The sequence below is a fragment of the Populus trichocarpa genome, chromosome 3 (genome assembly GCF_000002775.5).
Source record: "Populus trichocarpa isolate Nisqually-1 chromosome 3, P.trichocarpa_v4.1, whole genome shotgun sequence".
Classification (NCBI taxonomy): domain Eukaryota; kingdom Viridiplantae; phylum Streptophyta; class Magnoliopsida; order Malpighiales; family Salicaceae; genus Populus; species Populus trichocarpa.
The window spans coordinates 17,631,098-17,658,305 of NC_037287.2; the positions used below are offsets into that span (position 1 = coordinate 17,631,098).

Below are 27,208 nucleotides of genomic sequence, written 5' to 3' on the forward strand. Positions count from 1 at the left end.
GTTGAATTTGGTGACAGATTTTGACGACGAGAAAAGGATGCAGGTGCGGTGATTAGTCTTTTTTTTTTTAAAATAATTTAATAGCAAAATTATAATATTTAATAAAACAGTTTTTTAGTTATTATTTAGAATATAATAATAACCATGTAAATAATCTAAACTTTTTTGTCAGCTTTTTTCCTTGCGTGGATATAAAATGTTAAATAAATTTAAAAATTGTTTCCACTCAAAATATAAACTGTAATTTTTAAAATAATAATAAAAAAGTAAAATAATGACTAAATTATAAAAGTTTCAAAGTAATTTTAGGATGAAATTTACTAGAGAGACAAATTAAAATAATGATATATTGCAGTATAATTCTAGACAAACAAAATCTCATGTAAATGATTTATAAGGGCTTGCACTTCAACTTTTAAGTGCCGGGTTAAGATTAATATAAATCTCGTGAAAAATTATAAATGAGATTTTTAAAAATATTTAAAAAATATTTTATTTTTTATTTTTTTTATATATACCTAACAAGTGAACCCTTGGACAATTTTCATTTTATACTTAAGAGTTTTTTTTTTTTTTTGTTAAGTAGAGGTAATTTTCATTTCACAAAATATAATTAATAAAAATACCTTATTTATTATTAGAGTTTTTTTGGTTAAATGAAGGCCTTGTTTCATTGAAAAAACAACTCTTAGCTTAAACCGGCTCCGATTACAATGCAATTAGAGTTTGGTTTACAATATATTGCAACATATGAGAGCATTAAAGAAAAATAAATGAGAAAATATAATTTAACAATTCATTTCATAGATGGGAGTAATGATAATAAATACAAAGTAACTTTCACCATGGGAAACCTTGGCCGCAAACTTGAAGATTGCAAAGAATCTTGGGGTCCAGACGAAGCACTAGCAGCCAGTCGATCTGGATATAAGAATTTTTCATCCTGGTCTAAACTCTTCTTGGGTCCAAAGAGCACACTTTCTCATTTGTTATCAGACGCATTCATGCAAAACATTTGCTAGTTGAAGAGAGCAACTCAAGCTGGGTTTTGACTATTGCATGTAAAAACAAACAGTTTGGTCATTGAATAGTGCATGACGAACGAAGAAATTGCATGGTGAGTGTCATCTATTAGTCAAAAATTTGCTGAAAACGCAGACACAAACGCGAAGTGAAAGAAAAAACAATAATGGGTCAGAGAGCAAAGCCACATACTTCATGCAAAACATAAAAAATTTAGGACTCCCTTCGGCGCTGCCCTTTTATGCCTTGGACTACCTGATAGTGATCTGTTCCGATCTGAGAAATAATAGAGCCACCAAATCAGTGTCCACAACCTGCCAATCTGCTACAGAGTTGTAACATGGAGTAAATCTTTTTTCTACATAATCTGCCAAAAGAGCTCTTCACATGTCTTTGTTTGTAGTGAATAGATAAAGCATTTTAGCTATCCTATTACAGTTGGTCCTAACACCAATCTACTCACGGGCTCATTACATGCAGACATAGTATATTTTTCTAGATCTATAGAATAATTCTACATTATATGCTCTTCATAGAGGAGTACTAACTAGAGATGCTTTTAGTGGAAGCTTCTTCCCGCTTCTCCCATGGCTCCAATCATTATTCATGCTCTTCTAGCAACTTTGTTTGCTCTCCCACTTTCTCTCATTGCTGAACCAGCAAACAATCCAACCTCCCGAATCATTATTGTTGGTGTTGTCTACTGTGATACCTGCTCAACCAACACTTTCTCCAGATACAGCTGCTTCTTGCCAGGTAATTTAATAACTCTTAATAAAACAAACCCTTCAATTTCACGCTGAGAAAATTTCTGAAATCTTTTCATTGCCAATCATATTGGACTGATTAGGTGCGGATGTTCACATTCAATGTACATTCCAAGCAATCTCACCAAAAACTACAGAGAAGATTCAGTTCTCTGCTAACAGAACAACAGATAGATATGGAATATATAAAGTGACAGTGCCAGAGGTTGATGGTGTTGATTGTGCGGTGGGATCGACAATTGAATTAGTATGCCAGGCAAGTTTAATACGGAGCTCATATCCAGCCTGCAACGTTCCTGGTTTAAAGATGTCAACAGACGTGATATCAGTCAAGTCAAAGCAGAACAATCTCTGTATTTACAGCATGAATGCTTTGAGTTACAGACCTTCCAAAAAAAATGCTACCTTGTGTGGGAAACACAAAGAAGAGTTGCAGATTTCTTTCAACTCTTCAAAGTTTTTTCTCCCTTACTCCCCACCCTATGGGTTCCCATGGCATACCTTGCCTAACATGTCACCATCACCCTTCCCTCCATTACCTACGCCATCTCAGCCTTTTCCTCCCTTGCCATCTCCTCGCCCACCTTCTTTGCCCTTTCCATTTCCACCCCTCTCACCAACCCCATCTCTTTTCCATCCAACGCCTCCACCAGCATTTAATCTAGGAAATCCAAGGACATGGATACCGAATACCCCTTCATTAGCACCTCCACCACCACCTGAATTTAATCTAAGAGATCCCAGAACTTGGATACCATACATCCCTCCATCCCCACCTAATAACCCTCAGAACCAAAATCCATGATATTCTGCTCCAGTTATCTCCAAATTCATGTTTCATATGTTATATTTCATAATTATATGAAGCTTCTATGTATGATGAAAAACAGATTAGTATAGGAATACAATGTAATCCATTAATCCCTTAATGATATAATTACAGCTACCATTGACTTTCTGTAAATAAATCATAGCATAAATAAACGCTACTACCCATCCATCCATCCACCTGCATGCAAAGCAAGAGCACACACACATACACCCGAGCACTCACAAGTTTATGCTTAAATGTACGGACACGCATGCATGCAAAAAGCAAAAATTCAGTCAGCTGCCATTCCCCTGCTCCAAGTGAAATAATGAACAAAATGCAAGCATAATTAAGACAGTGTTACAAGGAAAAATAAGATTCCCAAGAGATAGATGTAATTTCAAATTTCAACCAATGCTGCATGTTGGAATTATCAAATTCCTGGGTGATGAGGTTTATAATAAAGCCCTTACTGAAGATGTGGCTTCTAACAAGGTTGAGATAGACCGAGTTCTTAAGTGAGTGTGGGTTGCTAGGCTGCGGCGGCCCTGCAAAACAAAGAAAGTTCTTTAGCGAAGTTGAAGATCCTTCGATACTTAAGAAGCTAGTAAAAATAAAGGAGGTAAAAGGTTTAACAAATTTGCGGTGAGTGTTTGCAAAGCTAAAGGGAAGAAAATATGGTCGTTGAAGAGGAAAAAAGAGTCCGTTACCAGTGAGTCATGGACTATAGACAGGAGCAAGGAAGTCAATTCACTTGCCAGCTATGATTTTAAATTATTTAGGAAGAAAGAGCCCAGAAAATCAGGGAGTCATGGACTGTCCGTGTATATTGTACTAGATTATTTTTTTTTGGGTGTCGGATCATATATTTGTTTTTAATGTAAGAAAACAATATAGACATTAAAGTAAAAAAAATTTAAACCATTTGAAAATTAATTTGATGTGACATGTTTGATTTGATGGGTTAAAAAACAACCTCCAAATTTAATTTGATTCAAAATAAATATTTAAAATAATTTTTTTTATAAATATTAAGACTGATATGTTAAATCAATTCAGATCAACCCAAGTTAACCTCATAATCTGCATGTCAGGTCACAAGACTACAATAATCTCGTAGAAAATGAATCAAAACAAATTATAAACTTCAATTTCTAATGAACCCAATGTTAAATGATGAAATTAAAAAAAAATCAATTAAAAAAAAACAAAAAATCACCCCGGTCAACCTGGATTAACCTACCAAACCCTCAATATGAGTCATGAGACCTGAATAACCTAATAAAAAACAAATTGAAACAAATTATGAAACTCAATTCTCAATCAATCTGATGTTAAAAGATGAAATTGAAAAAAGAATCAATTATAAAAAGAACATAAAAAACAACTCGAGTCAACCCGGATTAACAAATCAAACCTGTAACCAGAGTCTTGACATGAATATAATCTCATATAAAACAAACCTAAACAAATCACAAAGTTTAATTCTCATTCAATCTAAAATTCCTTTGTTTTTTAGGTTTTTTTTTTTAATAAAGCAATCTCTAACTCGGTTCGAAGCGTCCTGTGAATTCTTAAAACATGCTTCCATTTAATACATGTATTATTTGTTATTGATGAGGGATAACTTTGGGTTGATCTAAGATGGTGGGGACTGGCCAAAGTTCTATCCGGGTCCGGGTCCTCCAAGACGACCCTACCTGGAGGGAGGTCAGTTCTTTTATAAGGAGTTTTCCGTAAGGGAAAACTTCTTTTTGCGTCCGGACATCAAGGTCCTCCAGGATGGAGGCACGAGGGGCCTCCGGTTGTTCACGGGTGAGTATATCCCTTGGAATCTGAGAATATTGTGTTTCATTGGTGTTACATTCCACGGACGATGCACTAGAAATATTGTAACCGTTTTTTCAATTTGATCTTATTTTTTATTATTAATTTTTTCCTTAGTTATTTTATAAAAAAATTTTAGGTTTTTAATTTTAATTTTTAATTATGATATATTATTTTTCTAATTTGATTTTCATTTTTTTTATATTTTTTGTTCTTTTATTATAGTTTTTTTTCTTTTTAATTTTTAATTTCAATTTTTTTGTTAGTTTCTCTAGTTTATTTTTTATTCTTATTTTTTTAATTTTGAATCTTTTTTTTTAATTTTGAATCCTTTTGCATGATTTGTTTTTCTCAATTTCATTCTTTAGTGTTTGATTTGTTGGGATTGAGCTTCACAATCTTTTAATATATAATACTTCTAGTATAATGATTCGGGTCATAAATTTAAAAAGTTAAGGAGAGTTGATATCATTTTTTTTATTTTTTAATTTCATCATTCGATATTATTTTTTTTAAAAAAACAAAATTTTAGTTTTATAGTTTTTTTTTATTTCCTTTTCTATTGTGTTTTCCTGATCTCATAATCCTAGATGCAAGTTTGGCTGGTTAACCTGGCTGACTCGCCTTTTATTCAAGATTAGATGTTTATCATGTTAACTTGGATTGACTCGTACTAATTTTTTATTTATTTATTTTAATTTTATTTTATTTTATTTTTTTATATTTAATTAGTTGAAAATTAAACAAAAAGGTTATGTTACCTAGTCAGATCCAAGTAAGAAATCCAGTTTTGAAAACAAAAAATCATCAAGATTTTGAGGAGTCCATTGGTTAATAAAAAGTAAAAGATCCATCGACCACTAAGTCATTTCAATAAAGTGGAACAAAAGAATGCAATGGCCATGTAGCTGGATCGCTAATGCCATCAAATCGAAATAATATGCAAATCAATGAACCCCACCACCCCCTCTTGAATAATTAGAAATGAAAGCACTTGCAATTGAGGTATTGGTCTAGTGATAGAAGAGACTTGTTTTTTTTCTCTGCATCTGGGTTTGAATTTTTTTGTGCATGCCTGTCATCCCCGCGGTGCCTTACATACTTACTGGGTTTGTAGGATGTTCAGTGGGCTGTGAGATTAGTCGTGGTGCGCGCAAGCTGACCCGGACACCCACGTAAATAAAAAAAAAAAGAAAAAAGAAATGAAAGCACTTGTGTTAAAGCATACAGAGAACAATGGCAGAACAAAACAAAACATAGCAGTATTACATGTAAAATCACAACAACTTAGTCAGAATGCAAACCCATACTGACAGAAGACAGTAATCATACATAACGTTATGTTAGAGAAGAAACAAATACGAGGCAGACAAATTTATCCTTGACAAAGTAAGGGGCTTTAATCTTTATACAGACAATTACAATAAACCCAAAAATAAAGCAGCAGAAATTAAATTAATTTTAAATTAAAAAGAAACTAAAACATCTTCAGGTTTTACTAGACCTCAAAAACACAAAACACTGTAATTGACAAGATTATATTATCTTATTAATATTTTAAAAAATAAATTATCTAATATATCACTATTTTAATATTAAATTGAGTTGATGATTTTTTTTTCTATTGAAAAACACATTAGCACTTGACATTTTTTTCTTAAAACAAAATAATCCGACGACGTAACGTGTCACAAATATCTAAGTGTAAACTATGCCTATTATTGCTTCAATCATTTCTAGAGCACCAACAGTTTTCCCTACTGGCATATATGCCTTGATGCACATACCACAACTATTTTTATAATTATCATATCATATATGTACTACTACTAATTTACAACCTCTCCTGCTTAAAACTAAATTAATTAACTAAACGAAGTCCAAGAATATTGCTTAATTAGTAGCAGTTCTTTTCAATTTTGCAGCTTAGGAGCTCCTTGGCTTCTAGCCGTCTCGCCCTCTCTCTTAGATCCTCGATAGCTTGGGATCCACCCTGCAGCAAACCATAAAGAGAAAAGGGTCTTGTAAGAATCATGAAATAGTGTTATGGTAATCAAGCTACTAGAATGAATTAAACTCCTCATCCAAACCTTAATCTTCTTCACTAATTCATTCTCTCGTTCGGTCTGCCTGGTCCTTTCTTCCTGTATCATAACTACAAGACACTGAAACTCTTTCTCCAACAGTTCTGTTTTCTTTCTTTCTGCCTCAAGCTCATTTGTTCTCTCTTGAAGCTGAACGAAACAGATAGATAAATTGAAAAGGGGAACATCGAATAGATCCATGGTGTGGAAATCAAATCAAACTAATTATTTTTGTCCTTGATTTTTCTTCTGTTCTTTTTCAATGCACGTTCTCTTTTAATTTCATATAATCTTCCAAGTTTCAATAATGAAAAACTAAGAATACGATATATTTTTTACTCATCTCAATCAATATTCAACATCTTTTAAATTAAAGTGTTAGCGGCACAAAATTCTGATCAACATCTGAAACTCCACGAAGTCGAAGTTCTGAAAATGGAAACTTTCGAAGTATTGTTGCTATGAAAATTCCCATGCACGTTGAGAGTGCTTGAATGAGAAATTGGGGATACTAAAAGAAAACCAAGATGTTTTGACTGATAATTAAGCAAAAAAGCGAGGAAAATTAAAGAGAGTAATCGTTTTAAAACAGATGTGAATAATTGAATACTTGGCTACACTTTTGAATTACTTTCATTCCTTGAATATACAATTCGCTCTTACTTCTTTCAACTGTGTTCTTGTCTAAGCTTTACTTGGAAAAATGTGAAACAAGAAGTGGATTTCTATGACCATGTTCGTCTTTTAACTCCTATTTGAATTGGTAAACCTTAGTTAAGCATGAAATTGAAGAAACCATGACACAGTAAAATTTTGATTTCACTGTTTCAAAACAACATACCCTGACAAATTAACAAGCGCAGCATAATTTGAATTTATTAGTTAAGTTAGGAGCATATACCTGGCTTTCAAGTTTCCGGCACTTGTCCCTTTCATATTGCAGAAGATGATTCTCAGTCCCACAGATTCTATTCAACATGCAAATAACAAGAAACAGAGTATTTAGAAGTCGTGTATATGGCACAACCAAAATCTGAACAAAATGGAGGCTCTGTTTCCAGAGGAACCTTGATTCACGATCCTCTGCTTTTGAGTTGGATATAGTCTTCACGTTGCCATTGGTGGTAATTTGGCCATTCTCGCTGATGACAACAGGCTGCAAGTTGACATAGACATCAAAAAAAAAAAAAAAAGGTTATTACAGAAATATTTATGCAAAAAGGCTTGGGTAAAAATAAAAATAAGCATGTGGAGAATTTACCTTGGGATATGAAGGAGAGGTTAACAAGTGGGTGCTTTGATGTTTGATGGGGTCGTGCAGAGATTTCCTGGAAGCAAAGGGTGCATTATGTCTAACACCTTCGCTTGCATCATTGACATCTGATATTTTGCAGGAATTCAATCCGTTTTTCATTCTGGACTGTCGACTTTCAGAGCCATGTCCATTCTGATAAATTGCATTATCATGTGAGGATCTTTTATTTCCATCAGTGAAGCACTGTCCGTTCTGACTCGTTCGTGCAGAGTGTATGTCTTTATTGCATGCTGATTGTATTGTGTCTGAAGAAAGGTTCTTAGACTGCCTCCTCACAGCATAGCCAATCTTATGGCAATTTGTCCTCCTAAATGCCAACAAAAAAAGTTTTTGAAAATTCAAATGTCAATCACTTGGAAATATCTGAAAGCAAAGCGAGTGAGAAGTACAAACCAATAAGTCTTTTGCAGATTAATCAATTTTGCCTCTAATCTTGAAAGCACACTTGTGCGCTCAAAACCTTGTTTATCATGAGCAGGCTCAACAAAATTTGCTTCCAATACACCTGTTCCAACAAAAAAGCACACCCGGAGAGACGGAGATTTAGCTATATACTCGTTGATGGAATGCAGATTACTCTTAAGTACTTCGCAAGACTAAGAAAATACCTATTACCCCACGACCATCACTTCCAGCAGCATTCCACACCCTCCAAAAAGGCTGAAGAACACGAGTTTGGATAAAATATGACAGTTAGAATGATTACAGATTCCTAGAAACAATTATGATACAAGCCTTGAAATGAATAATTTTGTTCTGTATGCTTGTGCTGGCAATACTGTGAGGATGCAAGGAAAAGGACAACCAATCAGAAAGGAGCTCATAATCGCAAGATTAGCATAAAAAAATACTATTCATGGATTTTATTCCATGCAAATCGTAGCTAAATCTTGTGGAAGCTTAGTTCAAGATATTGTGTAAGAAAACAAGTGCGATTATCTTAATGCTTCAAGCTAGCATGGTCGCTCAGCAATGCAATTCTTTTCTCTACAAATAGCAGGTCAAGTATATATCCAACAGTAGCAGGAATGGATTCTTTTTCATCCGCAGCATATAAAAACCACAGTGTTATTGCAATGTTGCATTAAGACTTTGGTCTTTCCAACTTGATTGCCAGATTCAATCAAGTGGAAAATGATATGTAATGCGCAGAAATATAACCTTGATAAGTCGATTCTTGTGATAAACATTAAATCCCTGAACGTCAATATGATTGCCAGCATCCTTCACAAACCCAATTTTCCCGGTTGCAGCCATCTGCCAAAACAAAAACCGGGTCACTGGAGGGAAACCAACAAAAACCGAAGAAATCGAGGAGTTTGTTAGCGTTACATTCTTATTCTCTTGAACTATCTCTAGAACATTCACAGGCTTGTATGAAATATCCTGCTCTAGCATCATATCCTTCACTAGGTCATGGTGTTCCACTTCTTTCCCGCGCAAGATAATTCTGAAGCTTGGTGGAAGTTCTAGGTAGAGAATTGATGCATAACTCTAGAAATGGAAAGAAACGAAAGAGCACAGTCAGCAACAATTATAGAAATACATAAAGATTTTTTCAAAGTAGAGAGAAGTTATGTTTTTCTTTCTGTGTTTCAACGATAAAAACTTAACAAAAAGAGATAACTAGCCATAGCATGAACTTCCAAGCGAAAAGAGATGACTGAAAAATCGGCATGTACCCCAGTCACCTCAATCCAAGTCCACAAACAACATAACCTACTAATTTGATCCAAGAAAGATATACAGATCCCCTCCCACCCATATATAATCCACTTAGATATTGCAGGCAGGCAGGCAGATGACGAATCATGAAAAAATCATGTTCACGTATCACTTATTGTAGCTTAAGTTGCTTCTAACCCTAATTATCTTGCACTTGAACCCAGGTTTTCTTGGGTGGATCCGTTCTTGAACAAATTGGTCATGGAAAATCATACTTCAAATTATTTCTTCAACGGAAATCACAAAGAATGTTTGGTGGAAACCAATTAAACAGTGGCAAGAAGGCTTTATTTTAAAGATACAGTTCTAACATCTGAATAACACAATCAAGCAAGAAAATTGAAGTAAATAAATAGAAACAGAAAAATATCTATGAACAAGGAGATCCAAATATCTCAAATTTAAGTAAAGATATTGTACGTACTCTTAATGAATGTTGATAAGTTAAAAAATGTCTGGAGTTCGGATATTTTGTTGCCTTTACTACATTATTAACATCTCGATGGTCTCCTCTAATTTGAATGTCCTGTGATTTCCAATTTCCACCAAAAAATATCACATTAGAAACCACTTTCAGATCTGGATTAATTCCAGATGGGGAAAATGTTGACCAGAAAGTAACAATGCTGAAGGCATACATGTGCATCGGTGTAGAAATCCAATTCCAGATGCCCATCTTCTTCCTCCCAAAGATTGTAGATGATGATACGTGTTCCTTGATCTTTCAGGAAGTTAAACTACAATATAACATAGCATGCGATTATAGAATGGGATACAATGAAATAGGAATATAACTTATAGTATGTTTGTACTTGCATCTGGTTGTGCAATGATGCCTTGCCAGTGAGGAGCTTTAAATTATCATTTATACCAGGACGACAATGACTATGGCAGCAAAATGATCTGTGTAGATCATCGAAGGACGCTGAATTATTTGCGAATGAAATGAAATGCAGTTCAAGGAAACCATACAGGGGAAATCAGCAAGCAAGGACTATAAGATAGTATTTTAAGACCAATATATATCTTTAACCTCTATTTTCCCAAGCATTGGCATGGTATTTGAAAGATCTTCTCAGGTCCTAACCTGAGAAATTCCTAGCGGGCATACACTCCAGCTTTTGGAAAATACTTAAAGCTATTTTGTCCTGTCTTACGAATTCTGGATGGAATATCTCAAATGCAATATAATACGTTAATGTGCATGAAAAAAGTCCACAATCTGTCTCTATTTTCTAAACTACATATGATGATTGGTCCTTTTTTCCCTTTAATCTTCTTCCCTTTTCAAATAAATTCATGTTTGTGAGAATGAAAAGAGCAAGTGAATGAAAAGTAGCGCTGAATGGAGAAATATGACATAGTCTCCATCAAGCCTTAGACGGGTACAAACAAGAGAAGGATTTAACATGAAACTTACCTGCTGCAGAAGTTCTTCCTCACTTGCAAATGGCGACCACCGCGATATGGTTTTTAAATTCATATCCCAATCATTCGAAGAAGAGCGAATTTTCTTGTTCCAGCCACGTCCTCCTTTCTCAAAGTCAATCTTGAAATTTCAACAGGAAAATGTTAATTTTTTTCAGGAGAATAGTATGACAAATTAATCGTAAAACATGCATGTCAAAAACTATATCCAAAACAAAATGTCCAGTGGAAATTTTAATTATGGTTAGACACTAGAGGATAACATTGGCTGTCCATTACTTTTTCTCAATCTCTTATATCTCCTATCTGAATAACATTCCATCATTTCTTCACCACACAGATCCTTCCCTACTTTCATTCTTTTTAATTGCTCAAAAGAGAATTCCAAGAGTGTTGTCTGTTGACCCACAATTTACTTAATTCCTCAAATAACAAACTTCTCCAATTGTATAATCATCTCATATCTGGTTCAAGCATCAAAGCATCAAGGTCTTACCATTGGAACCACTATATCTTCCTTTCCAGTGGCTGTTAAAAATGTGTAGGACAGCAGTCCGATACTTTGTGTTACACTACAAAGAAAGAAAATTGCATTATCGGTCGCTGAATGGCCCATGACCAATATACAGAGTGAAAATTTTTGTTTCTGTTCGAGGTGAAAATTGACATCAACAAGCCAGAATTGTTATATCGGCACATCAAACAAGCATGTCAATGATCGAAATGAACACTTTGGCCAAATGAGAGTTATGAAAAAACCTGTTTCCATCCTTCCCCCGACAGCGAGAAAACACAATCACATCTGCCCCAAGCCTCATTGTACTAGTTTTGAAGCCATTTCCATCTGAATAATATAAAACAAAAGTTTGATTAAATGGCATATTCCAGAGTTTCAGTAAGAGCTTATTATTTGATTAAATGGCTTACATTGACCAATAGTATTAGCCATTTTGCTTTTGGCAGAGTATCCAAGAGACATGCATGCCCGCATCCTGTCAGGAGTCATCCCACCACCGTTATCTGTAATCAACATAAGCAAAGATTGGAAACCAGTCACACAATAAATAGGCATGTGTAATATTTCCTCATTAATTCATCGCACAACGAGAAGCCCTTTCTTGTGTGCTCTGGAATCTGTACAAAATACTCAATTGAACTTCAATTTTTTTCTTTTTCACTTGAAGGGTCTTGAGTAGTTGAGCTTCTTAACAGGAATAACTCTTTTATTTCAGAAATTCTTAGGGGGATTTGCATCCGAATTCATTACCACTTGGTATGCACCAAGCCCGTCAAATACAGAACTGACAAGATATCAGCACAGAACAATTATAGAGATACATACCTTCAACTAGCAACATCTTAGAGAAATCTTTGCTGTTATTCAGAACATCTATGCTTACACAAGAAGCTCCATGACCAACCTAAACAAAATCGTCAGCAGTCAAGAAAAAGAAACGAAAAGAAAATTTTCGTTGAAACTATGCAAGAGCAACAAATACCTCATCTACAGCATTGTCTAGGAGTTCAGCAAAAGCTGCAAATAAGAACCCAGATGAATAAAACTCACCTATTCGAGCTAAGCAAACATACACACACATAGATATTAGTACAATTCAACGACCACTAATTACCTCCCAGTGCCCATTTATGGCTGGTTGCGTTTGAATGCAAGAACTTGGGGTGCACCCTGACATGATCCATGCCAACTATACGGATATCAATACATTGATTAGAAAATATAGCAGTACAAAATGCATATTCCTTAATTTTGTGGCCTCTATAAAATGGACGTAAAGGAAGTGACTTTCCAATGCCAGCGAATTATGAAAGAACTCAAAAAACAAACTAAAAAGGGCATTGCATGCCCACTGTTCTTGTAAACAGGAATTAAGTAGCTATTACAAACAATAACACAACTAGAATGACATGCTCACAAATATTGCAAACAAAACAAGCAAAACTAAGCCACAAATTAATTAGAGTAGCATGGACTATAGAACCACCAGAATGATCAGCAGATGAGTCAGCAACGCTGCCTCCCTCATAATCCCCTGCTTTCCAAAACTGCTTACAACCACGTACAACCGGAACAGCAGCCACTTGATTATCCTTGTTATTGTTGTTCTTGTTGTTGTTACCAGCACCGACATGGCCTTCTTGATGATCATTGTATGTTAATGGTGGGGGTGCCGTTCTAAGAGGAACAGGAGCAAGACACCCACGATCAGGCACAGCGAAACCTAAATCTCTCTCTTGTTTCGGTTTCTTCTTCAAAAAGCTATGACCATTACTGTCACAATCATTCAAGGAGTCACTGCTACGTTTAGCAGCGGTACTCCTACCTTGTTGTTCAAGAAAGGAATTGTCGACGTCCATATCGTCAAGACTATCAGAATGAAGGCTTGAAGTACTCCCACCACTAGAAAACTCAAATAACTTGATGTAAAAATATTGGGGTTGTTAATGCAGTCTTGTCTTGATGGAGAAGCAGCACTGTTTGGTCAAACAAGGTTCAAGAATTTCTTGCTTGATTCTTGAAACCAAATTATATGACTTTGAGAGTACTTTTTGTTGGTTTTAAGGGTTTTGTCAAGATGAATCCGAGAGGAATTGTAGGAGAGGGAGTTCGGGAGGGAGACAAACTTCTGTATGTGAGTTGTGAGACACAAGAGTGGTGCGACTCTCCGTTTCTCACCCTCTCTTAATGTTTATCCAGGGATTCGCACATGTTTTGCCGGTAAAGAAATGGTTCGATACCTGAGGCTGAAAGGACAAAATAACCGCCAAGCATACCCTTTCCTTTCCTTTTAAATTAAATATTTTATTATTTTGACATTATCATTCATATTAGTCGAATAGTCCATCATGGTAATATCTAATAGTTTTTTTTTATAATAAATATGAATCTATGTTACTATAAATTTTAGTTAATAATTAATATAATAAGATAATATTTGGTATGTTGGACAATATTGAATGAATTGGACTGGATTAAACAAAAAATTATATTATTTTGTGATTGGTGTACTTTAAACTGGACTAAATAATTTATCTTATTTTGTGCTTGATAAATACTAAATAAGACTTGGTTGATCTGAAACCTAAACTGATATCAGCTTAAAAAAATTAAAAATAAATTAATCGACGTTACTCATTTAAAAATCAAAATTAATTTGCAATATGATAAAAAAATTCAAATCAACCAACAACACGGATTAAAATCTGGATCAATTTGTGACCGTTGCCTTTAACCTCTCAGCTCTTATTCATTATATTCCACATTATTTCTTTTCTTTTGCAAGATAACAATAAACTTTGACCCTGACTTATATTATACATCTTGAATTTGGATTGTGTCGTTGTGTTTATATATACACACAAAACAATGATATTTCTTTGTTTGTTACCACATTAAAATTCTCATTTTCTCTTGAAACAAGTTTTCATTACTCCATTACAGTAAAGGGTTTTGGATCTAAAGATTGAAAAGCCCATCAGATTATTTCTAGCCTTGCTTTTGTTTTTGTCTTTCTAATTTTTGCTGAATAGTTTCTCATAATTTTTACTTTTTCTTGAATGGCCGGGGATCTGGGTTTTTGTTAACTGTTACAGATTTGTGTTTCCTGGGTTTTAATCTAATCCCGTGTGATTAACGACTGTTTCTTTTAACTTAATAGCTTTCAATTTGAGTAGAAAGTTATACAATATACTTTTGTTTTGTTTTGTGTTGGGATTCTGCGCTGCTCCGCAGATAATGTAATTGATTTGAATTACAAATAGAATTTAATTGCTAAAAACTAATAAAAAACAAGGAAATACCTTCTGATTTGCAGAGTAATTTCTCTCAAAAATACCATTTAACAATACAAATCTTTTTTATATATATAGAAACCCTCCACTGTCTCTTTTCTTCTCTTTTTAAAACGCAGTAGCATGTATTAATGGGATATCTCCAAGTCATCCACATCAATCATTTATTTGATGGTCCACTGCAAGCAGAAATTTTGTTTCTTTTCAGCTCAGCAAGAGCTGATGTTGCTGCTCCGGCCAATATTGTTCTTACTGAAGACAATCACAATCAGGAGCAGGATTCGCCAGGATCAGTGGAGGATGGAGAGATTCTCATTGTCTTCCCATGCAGAGGTAACTGGTTCGGTAATGGCCAATAATTAGACGATAAGATTCTCTTTTACTAGTTGATAGGATTGTTTTGGATGCGATGCTATTTGTTGTGATTAAAGCCAATTTAAAATATGACATGTTCTTTGTTTTCTTCTTCTTTTTCTATAGTAAACAAATGAATAACAACAAAACTTATTTTGCGTGAAACTTTATTTCACACGTTTATGATGTCCAGTTCAAAGGAAACACCAGAGATGATTCTGCGATCAACCAAATAAAAGATTTGTTGGGTTGCTTATCATCACCTTCTACCCAAATGCCATTCTCTTTTTGTTACTCAACTTTGGAATCCATTTCGACTTAAAACTTTTTTCGCAGGATAGGCTGTTCGCTTTACACCTCAATCCATCGTTTTGGATATCCAGCCTACACATCAACTTTTTTTCCATGGCCAGTTCATGTCTTTTCATTTTCCTATTCTTGGCTATCAGAACTGACAACAGATCATTTGCAGGAAGAGTAACTCTCCACGGTGGCTGCGTTGGATTACTAGGGATTCAGATTGGTGCTGAATTTGACTGTGTTGGATTACCAGGAACAGTAACTCTGAGAAGGCAGCGTGGGAATTCTGCAACGGTAATACAAGGGTACTTCAACACCTTTTTTTTTACAAAGGGCCCAAGGGCCGAGCACAGATTTGGCCCCAGATCCACTTGATCCTTGAATAGAATAAGCTTAAGCACTTGACTATCAACCTTTAAGTTTAGAAATCTTGCCCCCAAACTCCCAGTCAGATCCAAACCGTACCTGACAGCCCAAAGCTCAGCCTTAAGAGCATTACAGGCACCAATTCCAGCAGCAAACCCAGCTACGAATCTTCCCACTGAATCTCCTCATAAGCCTCGGTAACAGCTCTACAAAAAAGGGAATTGAAATCCCCCTTCCATGCTGACTTTATTTCTGCGGTGTAGTTGCAGATAAGACGAACCATATGATTCTGATTAATATGGAACTGCACGGGGATCAAACACCTTATCATTGCACCATCTCCATTAAAACCAGCAAGCATCACAAAAAATAATAGCCTGACCATTGAAAGCAATCCTCGGATTCTACATTGAAGAATTTATCCCAGAATTCTTTTTCCATAAGAATTTATCTCGTAGCACGTGAATGGTTGACTCGAACTCAGACAAACACAAAGTACAATTGGCCTCCATTGAAAGCTTTCTTCTGCTTCTTTGATCATTCGTTAAGAGCTTATCATTGTTCATGAGCCATAAGAAAGCTTTCCTGTGGGGACCTGGCCATTGCCAAATTGCATTCCATAAAAACATATCATATTATAAAATAAACTAATTTATCTATGTCTTTTAACATACATCTTATTATTTTTCCTACACTCAGTTATTGTGGACAGCATTGCAGAGGACCAATGAATTTCTCCTTGAAGTTTTTTTTTTATATATATTTGGACCCTGTAATTTTATGGTTTTATGTTTTAGCCCTTGTACTTTATTGTCATCACATTTCAATGATTGAGTCTTGTGAAGGGAGAGAGAAAATCATTGGAAAAAAAAATAAAAAGAGAGAGAATTTTTGGTTTATCACATTCTAACCAACCATAAAAGGTTAATTTTTGTGTTAATAAATTTGTTTTAGAGATAGGAGTTCAATTTAGGTGATTTTGTCCTTTAACTATGTTGTAAGAAGTAGATTGAGAGCCTAAAATATTTTTTTTTAGTTTAATTTTTATTTTCTAGAGTAATTGGAGGGTGTTTAGATATTGGATATGGGGTTATTGATATTTTTATTATATTTTAGGGTGTTTTTAAATGAAAACAAGTTGAAAATTAAGTTTAAAATATTCAAAAACCCGAAACCTATTTTTTCAATGATAAAAAAATATTTAAGTGACACGTTGTTTGTACCTATTAAGAAAAACAAAATCGAGCATGCGTACTTGGCCCTTCGGCCCTCTAGATCTCCCACACTTGGGCTTTTTTATTTTGGGCCAATCATGCATGGGCCTTAAAGCATAAATTTACGTGTCTTTTTAATGGTTTTTGCACTTGTTTTTACTTAATAATAATTTTAAAAAAAAATTGATTATAACATTTTTCAATTAAGATTAGAGCTTATTTTCAATAATTATTTTATGAATATTTTTATATCAAACTTGAATTATTTATTTTTTTATACAATCACGTGATAGTATTCGGGACATTAGTTTTTTTGGTTGAAGAGCATGATAAATTCTTATTTAAAAAACTTAGCTTCTAATAAAAAAGAAGAAGCATTGTTCGTAAAAAAAAAAAAAAATTGAATAACAAAAAGGGAGTTTCGTCTAAATAAATACATATTTCTTCTCTTAAATTTAAGTTATTTGAATTCTTATAAATTTTTATTTTAATTGCTTTAAATTTCTATTAAAAAAACCATGTTGTTGATAAAAAAAAAATTATAGATATGTTAAATTAAAAAAATACATAAATAAGAAGAAAATTTTTTGACTGAATAAATATACTTTTTACTCTAGAATTTAAACCCTTAAAACTCTTTTTAAGGTATTTGTTTTAATAGCTATAAATTTTTTTTAAAAAAATGGCTCTTAAAAATAGCCTTACGTGCAGACAAAAAATAAAATAAAATACTAGTAGTCTAAATTCAACTAGCTAGAGACTACCCAAACTCCACCGGCCAGATGACGTCTGATGGCCATTTTTCTTACAACCATGGACCGTCCGTCATTGCATACATAATCCGCAATTAATGAATTGACCACTAACATTTTGAAATTATTTGATGCTTCTAGGAGCAGTGCTTCTCCACTATATGTGCTTGGAATTATTGCATCTTTTTAAAAATATTTTTATTCAAAGATATATTAAAATTATTATTTTTATTTATATCAATATATTAAAGTCATTAAAAAACACTAAAAATGTTTTTTTAATATTTTTTTTAAATTAAATATATTTTTAAAATATATCTAAATACAATTCTAAACACAAAAACAAACAATATTAATAGATGTTATTATTATTAAAACGAAATAAATATTACTAATATCAGTATAAAATCTTGGGTCAGAGTTACAACGTATGATATTAATATTGCACGACCTTTTTATTTTTTTTAAAAAAAAAAAAATTATTGCACGACCTTTTTATTTTTTAGAACAAACACTTATTTTGAAACATTCAATATTGTACTAATTGAATATAATTACTTGATGTCATCTTAGTGATTTGCATTAAATTCCATTCCTTAAAGTAAACTAAAATGATGATTGCAGAAGGGGTGAGTGGTCGCATACCTAGCTAGTTGAAATAAAAGCATAGGAAATAAAAGCTTGCATATAGGTGTGCTGAGTAACCCATTTGTGCCCCGATTTTCACAAAAAAAAAAAAATTAAAAAAAGAAAAGAAGAAGAACTCATGTGCCGATTGCCGAGGGAACCTTATGGTGTTCTTAGCTCTCAAAGGACGGGAAGGTTTTAATAGACCATGTATACAGAAACAAATTCTTGCAGATAACTTCTGGTGAATATGGGAATAGAGTTGAATTATGAGAGAGTTTTCTTCTTAGGAATTTCATATTTATTTTAAGTTTTAGATAGCATTTATTTACTGTCAGAGGAAACTGGATAAAATTTATATGGCCAAGACCCATTACACCTCCATTCGTGCTAGTACAATAAAATTTTACAGAGGAAACTGGATTATTGTCTTTTAGAGATAAAAGGTGTTGGTTTTTTAACAAAATAAATTAAAATATATAAGGATTGATGTAATGTAATCGACTTGATATGTCTAAAAAAATTTCAGATGACAAATAAAAATATAATTTGACTAAAAAAATTAAGATAATATCTTTTTTAAAATATTAAAATGATAATTTATTAGATCGACTTAGATCAACTTGAGTTAACATTTCAAATCCATTACTTAGATCATAAGACCTTAGTAACTCTATAGAAAGCAAATAAAAAAATTATTAGACTAAATTATCAATCAATCCAATATTAAAGAATGAATCTAAAAATAAAATTTAACTAAAAATAAATAAATCAAGTGATGGAGAATCAAAAGGATGATTGAAAAAATTAAAATTCTTCCTGAGCTTTAATTTGGGGCCTTGAAGAGAGAGAAATTATGTTTGGAAGAGAAAAAATTATGTTTTTGTTTTTTGTTTGACTTTGTGATATATTATATATAATGGTAATTAATTTGATCGTTTTGTTTAATTTAAAAATTTATGTTGAATAATGATGCAAAGTATAATTTTCTAAAACTTAATAAATTAGTGTAATTTTAACTAAATTATAAAATGTTAAGAGTAATTTTTTTAATTTGTTATCATCATCACAAATGGCTTATTTGTTATGTTGGCCTAAGCTTTAGGTTCACAAAAACAAAAATTAAAAACTCCAGCAATATATCCCCTCTTGTCACAAATAAAATATCCATTAAAATCGTGCATGGTTATTTTATACTTGATTCCTATTTTCATTGTTATACTATGGACGTCTACCAATTTTTCTTCGTATGTTTTTTCTTCCTATGCTTCCATATGGTATTTTTGGGCTATATATTATTTATTTTTAGATAAGTTTTTATTTTCAAAAATTAGATTTATTGTCCATAGCTGTCTTGTTTCATGATTAGATCTTGTCCTCTACTCTTTCCCCACTCAAACGTGAGTAATGAGTGTCTCTAAGAACCTTTCTTTTTTATTTATGGCTTATAGTCTTTTGAAACTCCTTTCAAGTATGTGATAGGCTGATAGCTTGTCAATAATCTCACAAACAATAAGTTTATCTTCCATTTTTAATTAAGCTCTCCCCCAATAATCTTTATAAAATCTTGAGCTTGTGCCATCCACCATTTAGAAATCAGAAAAGTGGCTTGCAACATATATATTTCTTAGCACCAACCTTAGCCGTCTTAATTGGATACTATTCTGTAAGGGTTTTTATATCTTTTTTGCTGAGGAATAAGTATATATAAAGATAAAAAAACACAAAATTAAAGAGATAATACTGATATTTATACCCATTTTGTTTATATTTTTTTAACCTAGCTCGATGAGCTATATATTCTTCATCGATCATGTTTACGATGCCAATCTTTATCTAATTCTTCCCTGAAAGGATGTAAGCAAACTTTGAGAAAGTTGTTATAGAGTAACCTTTTTTTTTCACCTCATAAAATACGCATCCTTGAATAAAAAAGCTTGTTAAGATTTCCGACACTATTCTCAATGAGTTTCTCCTGTCGCTGCATTGAATTTCTTTTAAATTATCAGCGCTGCTGTAATAAAATCTGGGAAGAATTATATATATATATATATATATATATATATATATATATATATATATATATATATATATATTTGGTTTAATTGATGGATCAAACTGAGTTCCTTATCAAAGATAACGCAAATACGTGTGTCTTTACGTTTTTAAGGTACTTACAAGTACAAGGATAGTCTGGTTTTGAAATAAATTTACAAGTACATGCATAATTGTTTTTTTTAAAAAAACACGCATCCTATTTTTAATTTACTCAAATAATATAACTGTTCGAGGGGAAAAATGAAGCGTCCATGATTTTGTTGTCGGCCCATGTTTTTCTGTGTTTTTTGAGCAGTGATGGCGGCCTATATTGGTTAGCACGCAGTAGCTAGCTTCCATGAATCTTCCACGAATACTGTGATGGTTGTGAAACATATGCAAAAATTTAATTATACCATGAATTGTTCTGGTCAGATTATGAAATGGAAATTCTTTTTCCTGGCTCTCTTAACTCCTCCTAAGTCACGTGCAAGCAAAACTCAAATTTATTATTATACGATTGAGGTTTGTATTTTAGGGAGAGAGAGGTTTGACTTTTGAGTAGAGGCGGAGTTAGGGGACTGGTGGCGGCAGGAGCAGGGGCAGGGGCAAGAATTTTTTATTTTTTTTCTAGCACCTCTTCTTCCATAAATTAGATTTTTAATTTTAAAAATAAAAAAATAATTAAATTTTAGTTTTTCTAAAAACATTTCTTTGATTTGATCATATCAAACTAAAATTCCTAACTCCATCTTTGGGTGATGGCCGCCCGTCTCCCTCCCAAAGATTAAAAAAAAGAAAAGAAACCCTTGATTTGATGAATTTCTTAAAAATAAACTTGTTAGCTATTTTGATATAAAATGATCCTGTGGGAATTAATGAGTTATTTATTATCTTTTAATATGCAATTTCGAACAATACATAGATTTTGAAATGTACATGATTGCAGGTTCTTATCATTTCACCAATACTGGGTCCGCGAATTATATATTTGTCAGCAGTATTTAGCTAGCTAGAGATTAATTCCTCGTTGAAAAAAACAAAAATTATATATATCATATATAATATATACCACTAGCAACGTCGATCCAAAAACAGTTCTAGCAGGTGATCTAAGAAGAAATCTATAAAAATAATATTTTACAGCCATGATAACAAAAAGTAAAACCTGGCTGTCCACTTGTCTGTAAATTTCTCAATTCACAGAAACTAGCCACTTCTTGTCATTTTAGGGATCCCGGAAGCCAAATCTCTCACAAAGAAAAGAAAAGAAAGAGAAACCCATAAAAGGCCAAAGATAGAGAGGTAACAGAAATAGACCTTTCTTGCGTTGACAAGAGGGCATCTTCAACAATATTTTATGTCCATTTGTGGGCTTTATATATGAACTAGGACAGAGCTAGTTATAATCGTTCCATGCCGAGATTGACCCCTTGAAGACGCAAGTGAGAGAACATCTTGTGAGACTCGATCTGTTCTGGTTCCTTGATTTGCCCTCTTCCATCACCCTCTTCATCCCTCCCCCAATTCTTGAGATATACTCCAGTTATGTCTAATATTTTATCTTGAATCATCTTTCTGTTTCACTTTGTTGTCAAAACAATTTCTAGCTGTTTGTTTTCCTTTAATTTGCACGACCACTTCTTCTCTTTGTTTAGTAGATATGAGTAACTCAATGATGCCAAGGATGAAGGTCATGGTTTATTTGGTTTATGACAGAGGTTAACCTGAATCCACTGTACATCTGATTAACATATGATCAAAGCATTCTTTCTCATTTTCTTCTTAGTTAAGTAGAAACTCCATACCCAAATCACCAATTCTTTTACCTTGTTTTCAATTATAAGGATTGAGGAGGTGGTATGTGCTGCTAAGTCCAACAATATATATCAATACTTTTCTTTAGCTATATTTAATTAGTTCTTGCCGTACAAATTTTGTGTATTTCGTGTCATCATAAACATATATTTTTGAATGGATGTGAGCAAGGGGAAAGGAAAGTTCAAAGGTAATCTGATCATCAAGACATGGGAGAGATGCATATCGTTTGGCAGGGGAAGCAAGAGAACGTCAAGACTGGAACGTTCTTTAACACCAAAGAGCAAATCATGCCCGCATATTAAAGTTTCACTTGAAGACGACCATGATCAAAAACATTCCAGGAAATCACGCGTAGCTCCTGAAGGTTGCTTCTCAGTCTACGTTGGACCCCAGAAACAAAGGTTTGTGATCAAGACAGAGTATGCAAACCACCCACTATTCAAGATTCTGCTTGAAGAAGCAGAGTCTGAGTATGGTTACAACCCTGAAGGCCCTCTAACACTACCCTGCAACGTTGATATCTTCTACAAAGTGTTGATGGCTATGGAGGACACTGGTATTGATAACAAGATTCATCGCGGATGTAGCTTTGCCAAGAATTATGGATCTTATCACCTTCTTAGCCCATCGAGGATGATTGTTTTGAATCAGTTTTAAATCAAGTCTATGTAGAATTGTGTTCTTGTTTCGATAATTAGAGCTTGTCAGGTGTGTGTGTGGTAAGGTGAGCTGTGGGTTTAAGCCTTTAAGGTTGAGTTATGTCTTATCCTATGTTTAATCATGTACTACTGTACAGGATAAGCAGAGGACTGGAAAAGTATATCCAGGCCATCTATGTAAGATTTTTACTTCTGTTATGTGAATTTCTGTTTAATTAAGCTGTCTAATATTGCTGGCTTATCATGTGCCTACTTTTGTTTTTATTTTGATATGCGAAATATAAACCCCAACAGGAAATCATTAAATTCAGGATAACAATTTGGGTGGATTAATCAAATTTTTTTAAAAAAAAAAAAACTCTGAAATAATGTTTTTTTTTTTATAATAAAAACATCTAGGTTATTCACTTGTCTAATCTAAGTTGACGGGTTATCAGGTTAATAATAAAGAAGGAAAGAAAACTAATTATACAAACAAGTTATACAGAACTGAAGTATGTGAACTAATTGGTTTTGACTTGGGAAAAATCAAGGTGGTGGAGGAAGTTGTCAGTATGAATCCTCCTTTCCGCAAACGATTCAGCTATGAAAAGGCAAAACATGAGAATCTACACAATCCTTCCCAAAATAAGAGCAATTTAGTTGAAAATGTACGTCTTATGCCAAGGCGGGCTAGTTGCAAATGGTATATGCTTAGTCTTTTTGTCCAGTTCCCTCTTTGTGTCCGCTCAAAGGACAAATATCAGACTATAATATTAATAAATTAATAAAGTTTAGAATCTCAGCTTCAGAGCTTGGAGGATTCACGGTTGGAAGACAATTAACCTCGATTATCTAATCCAAATCTTACGAGACCGCCCATCTGACCACAAACTAAAATAAAATATTTTTCGTCTCTTAAATCGATAATGAAGGGAAAAAAAAAAATAGAGGTATCAATCATAGTCAAGAAAGAGATGCACATTACAATTTATTAGATGATGATGAATCCAGCGATGACATGTAGGGACTCTTGTTTAATAAAAATTACTTTTTAAAATGTTTTTTTATTTTAAAATATATTAAAATAATATTTTTTTTAATTTTTATCACTTAATACATCAAAATAATCAGTTGAAACCTCAGAAAAAAATAATTTTAAAATCAAAACTAGCGTTGAACCGCAATTATAAATAATATAGTAATAAACGAGTTGATTATACAGCACAGTTCAAATCATGAGATTGACTTCTTCCTAGGGAAAATAAAATTGAATCGTAATTAAATGATGTCACACATGGAGGTGTGTTAGCTAGCCACTTGTAGGTGGTGATCGCTCGATTCCTATCCTAAGCTCTGCTATGTCCAAAATGTATTATGAGAATAATTAGTTGTGTTGGAGTAATCAATAAGCCATGTCTTGCTTGTATTCTATTAATTATACTCGAAATCATAAACTTTGGTCGGTTTTTAAAAACATTTAATACGTGGCCCCTTAATAATATAAACGGTCATGCACTCCCTCTACAGCATTGGCAATCCTAGCTTCTCTTCCGAATTTCGGAACTAATTCGATTTTTATTTATTTATCGGTTATTGTTGTCTTAAAGACAGATTTATTTTGGCAATAAAGATTATAATATGTTTTCTCTATTTTTCTTATTTTGAAAAATATTTATGTGACTAAAATTTTATTATTAAATAAAAAATGAGCAATTATGATCAGCAATAGACCATTTCTTGCACCAGGCTACCAGCCAGGGGCATTTCAAATGTCACCCCACCATCCAAGTTGACTACGCATCCAACTTTAATTATTTATTCATTTGTTATTATTTTTGTGCACATTTTAATATATTGAGTCATTCACACAAAATCTCCCCCTTCATGGTTATGACAATTTATTCACTCATGATGGGGGGGAAAGTCAAACCAAACCTGTTCAAAAAGAGTCAACCGAGCTCATAAATAGAAGAAAGCTTACTTAATCTAACTCTCTCATCTCTTATGGAAGTTTTCTCGACCAACTGAACCTTGCACCTAGATCATTTTTTTTCTTGCCAATAAAGAACTTGTATTATTTTAGGCCAACATTTTCATAGATGATTATCAATAAAGATGATTATGTATCGAGTCTCCTTGATTGATCGTTATTTTTATTAATAGCTATCTATTTTTTATCTTAGCTATTTTTATCACCGATGACTTTTTCACAAGCATCATTCTATTCATCAAATAATGACTTAAACTTTTAAAAAAGTATATATATATTTTTATTATTATTTTCTCTTTATCAATAAAGTTTATTAAATATCTGACATCATCAAATAATACAAGTTTTAGATAAGAATCTACAATGCACATAAATACTACAAATCACCATGTATGTAAGAAAGAAGGTAGACTCAAGCTCTCTTATTAATTTAACATACATAATTGTTCTCTCTGCCACACGCTATCTTTTCACACATTCATTTCACTTCTCCTGTGTTTATTAATTTAAACATTATAGAATCATTTATTTTAATTAAAAAAAACTTATTTTACTGGTACGTCACCAAACCAGAATGCAATCATAGAAAACCATATCTAGTATGAAGTTTATGAATTCACAAGATGACGATGTGTAAGTAAATTTTATTATTTATGCCAGCAACGTAATCTTTCCTAGGATAAATATTGGATTAATAGAAGATTAACGTTACTTTTTTAAAATATTAATTTACCGTATATGACAAGATGAGTATACGAAAACTTATTTTTAAAATATAGCCTTAATATTCTAAATAGAAATATATATTTGGCTAGAAGTTTCCATTTTTAAATAACTCCGACATTAAATTATCATTTAGACAACATCATACTTGGATGCCCTGGCAATCGGGGTGCTGCCCTGCCCAATTTATATTTTCCTTCCCTGACGAAATCAATGTCCCATTTGTAGTCGTTGGTTGTAGGTTTTGCTTATGTACATGCATGCAAACAAGAAGTACGAATACATTAATTAAGATCCTCTTGATAATAAAATAAAGCCCAGCTGCCCCCCTCTCTCCCTCCCTCTAGCCATCACACCTTCCAATCCTAGCTAATCTTAGCTACCGTTGGCAGGGATTATATATTTTTCCCTTGGTTTTTTCTAGTTTTCAAATCTAGATCTTAAATCTTGATCTAGTTTTCCTTTAATTGTATCTATAAGTCTAGATTTAATATCTGGATCCATGTCTTTGTTTATTTGTGAAATGCAACAAGTTCCTTCACGAATAATTCAAATTAAAGATCGATTTTAAAGAATTTTATTTGTTGTTTGTATCATTAAAAAGATCAATTATTATCTGAAAGACAATCGGTCGATGCTAACAAGAATTCTTTCAAATGTCAAGTTGCAATTCTATAATTTTATTTATTCAATAATAATAATCTATTTGAAATTTGTTTAGTATTACATCATCAATATCGTTGGCAAATATTTTTGCCCCTGTGAAGGGAGTGGGGAATCACTTCAATTGTACATGTACAAAATATACTTTTTTTTTTAGTTTAATGTGGGTGTTCGGGCCAGCTTGAGCGCACCTCGACTAATCTCACGGGCTCTGAAGTTAACGACCATGTAAGCCTCCAGTGGCCATCATATGAGCAACCACAGGGCTCGAACCTGAGACCACAGAGGGAGCAAACCTCTTGGTCCCAAGCTCTTACCACTGGGCCACCACCTAGATGGTTCAAAATGTATGTACTCTTTTTGTTTCACCATCAAAATGTACTTTTTGTAGGATACAGAGTTTATCCTAAATGACAGGATAATTTTTCATATTTTACTACCTCAATAAAAGTTTTGGTGCAGCCACAAAATTTGTTGAAGAAATAAACTCCAGGTGGAAAACCAGGAAAAATTTCATATTTTCATATTTGAACGGGTTGACCACTCTATATGGATGAATAGAAAAACCATTCCACCTAATCTTGTAAAATAATATAATCTTCTATAACTTAACCATAGGACACCTCCTTAATAATGTGTGTTCACTTTCGTATACAGTCAGCTTTTCAAGAGATATATCGCAACTAAAATGGATTCAGCCCCGTAATGAGTTGTGTCCTTGAAAATGCATTTCTTAAAAAAAAAAAAGATTCTTGTGTTATATAAACAACTAAGATCAACATATCCTAGCCGACGTGGGATGATGATGCATCTGTCTAAGAACCATCTCAATCTAAAAGTTTAAGCTATTAGGTGAGGCCTCAAGATATGATTTATATTATTTTCTAACACACTCCCTCAAGTGAAATCCCTTAAGGCTTGAAACTTGCA

At 33.1% G+C, this 27,208-nt stretch overlaps 2 protein-coding genes and 1 long non-coding RNA gene across 3 annotated transcripts; 1 reads left to right on the plus strand and 2 right to left on the minus strand.

Moving 5' to 3' along the window:
• Positions 1-784: 784 nt before the first annotated feature.
• LOC127905047 (uncharacterized) lies at positions 785-3,424 on the minus strand. The gene is made up of 2 exons (XR_008058701.1): positions 3,312-3,424; positions 785-3,149 (listed from the first exon to the last, which is right to left on the minus strand). It is a non-coding gene; the product is annotated as an uncharacterized LOC127905047 (long non-coding RNA).
• Positions 3,425-6,130: 2,706 nt separating this feature from the next.
• Positions 6,131-13,630, minus strand: LOC7481200 (protein MICRORCHIDIA 7). The gene is made up of 19 exons (XM_024596401.2): positions 12,981-13,630; positions 12,612-12,686; positions 12,480-12,514; positions 12,323-12,401; positions 11,908-12,000; positions 11,740-11,824; positions 11,477-11,552; positions 10,973-11,101; positions 10,191-10,289; positions 9,977-10,078; positions 9,160-9,321; positions 8,989-9,084; positions 8,436-8,487; positions 8,221-8,332; positions 7,774-8,134; positions 7,580-7,668; positions 7,414-7,480; positions 6,519-6,662; positions 6,131-6,421 (listed from the first exon to the last, which is right to left on the minus strand). Exons 1-19 carry the CDS (start codon positions 13,354-13,356, stop codon positions 6,326-6,328), a joined length of 2,328 nt encoding a protein of 775 aa, XP_024452169.2. The 5' UTR covers positions 13,357-13,630; the 3' UTR covers positions 6,131-6,325.
• Positions 13,631-21,644: 8,014 nt separating this feature from the next.
• Positions 21,645-23,148, plus strand: LOC7481201 (auxin-responsive protein SAUR32). Its single transcript, XM_002303734.4, has one exon. The coding sequence runs from the start codon at positions 22,415-22,417 to the stop codon at positions 22,916-22,918; it is 504 nt and encodes a 167-aa protein (XP_002303770.1). The 5' UTR covers positions 21,645-22,414; the 3' UTR covers positions 22,919-23,148.
• The last annotated feature ends 4,060 nt before the right edge of the window (positions 23,149-27,208 follow it).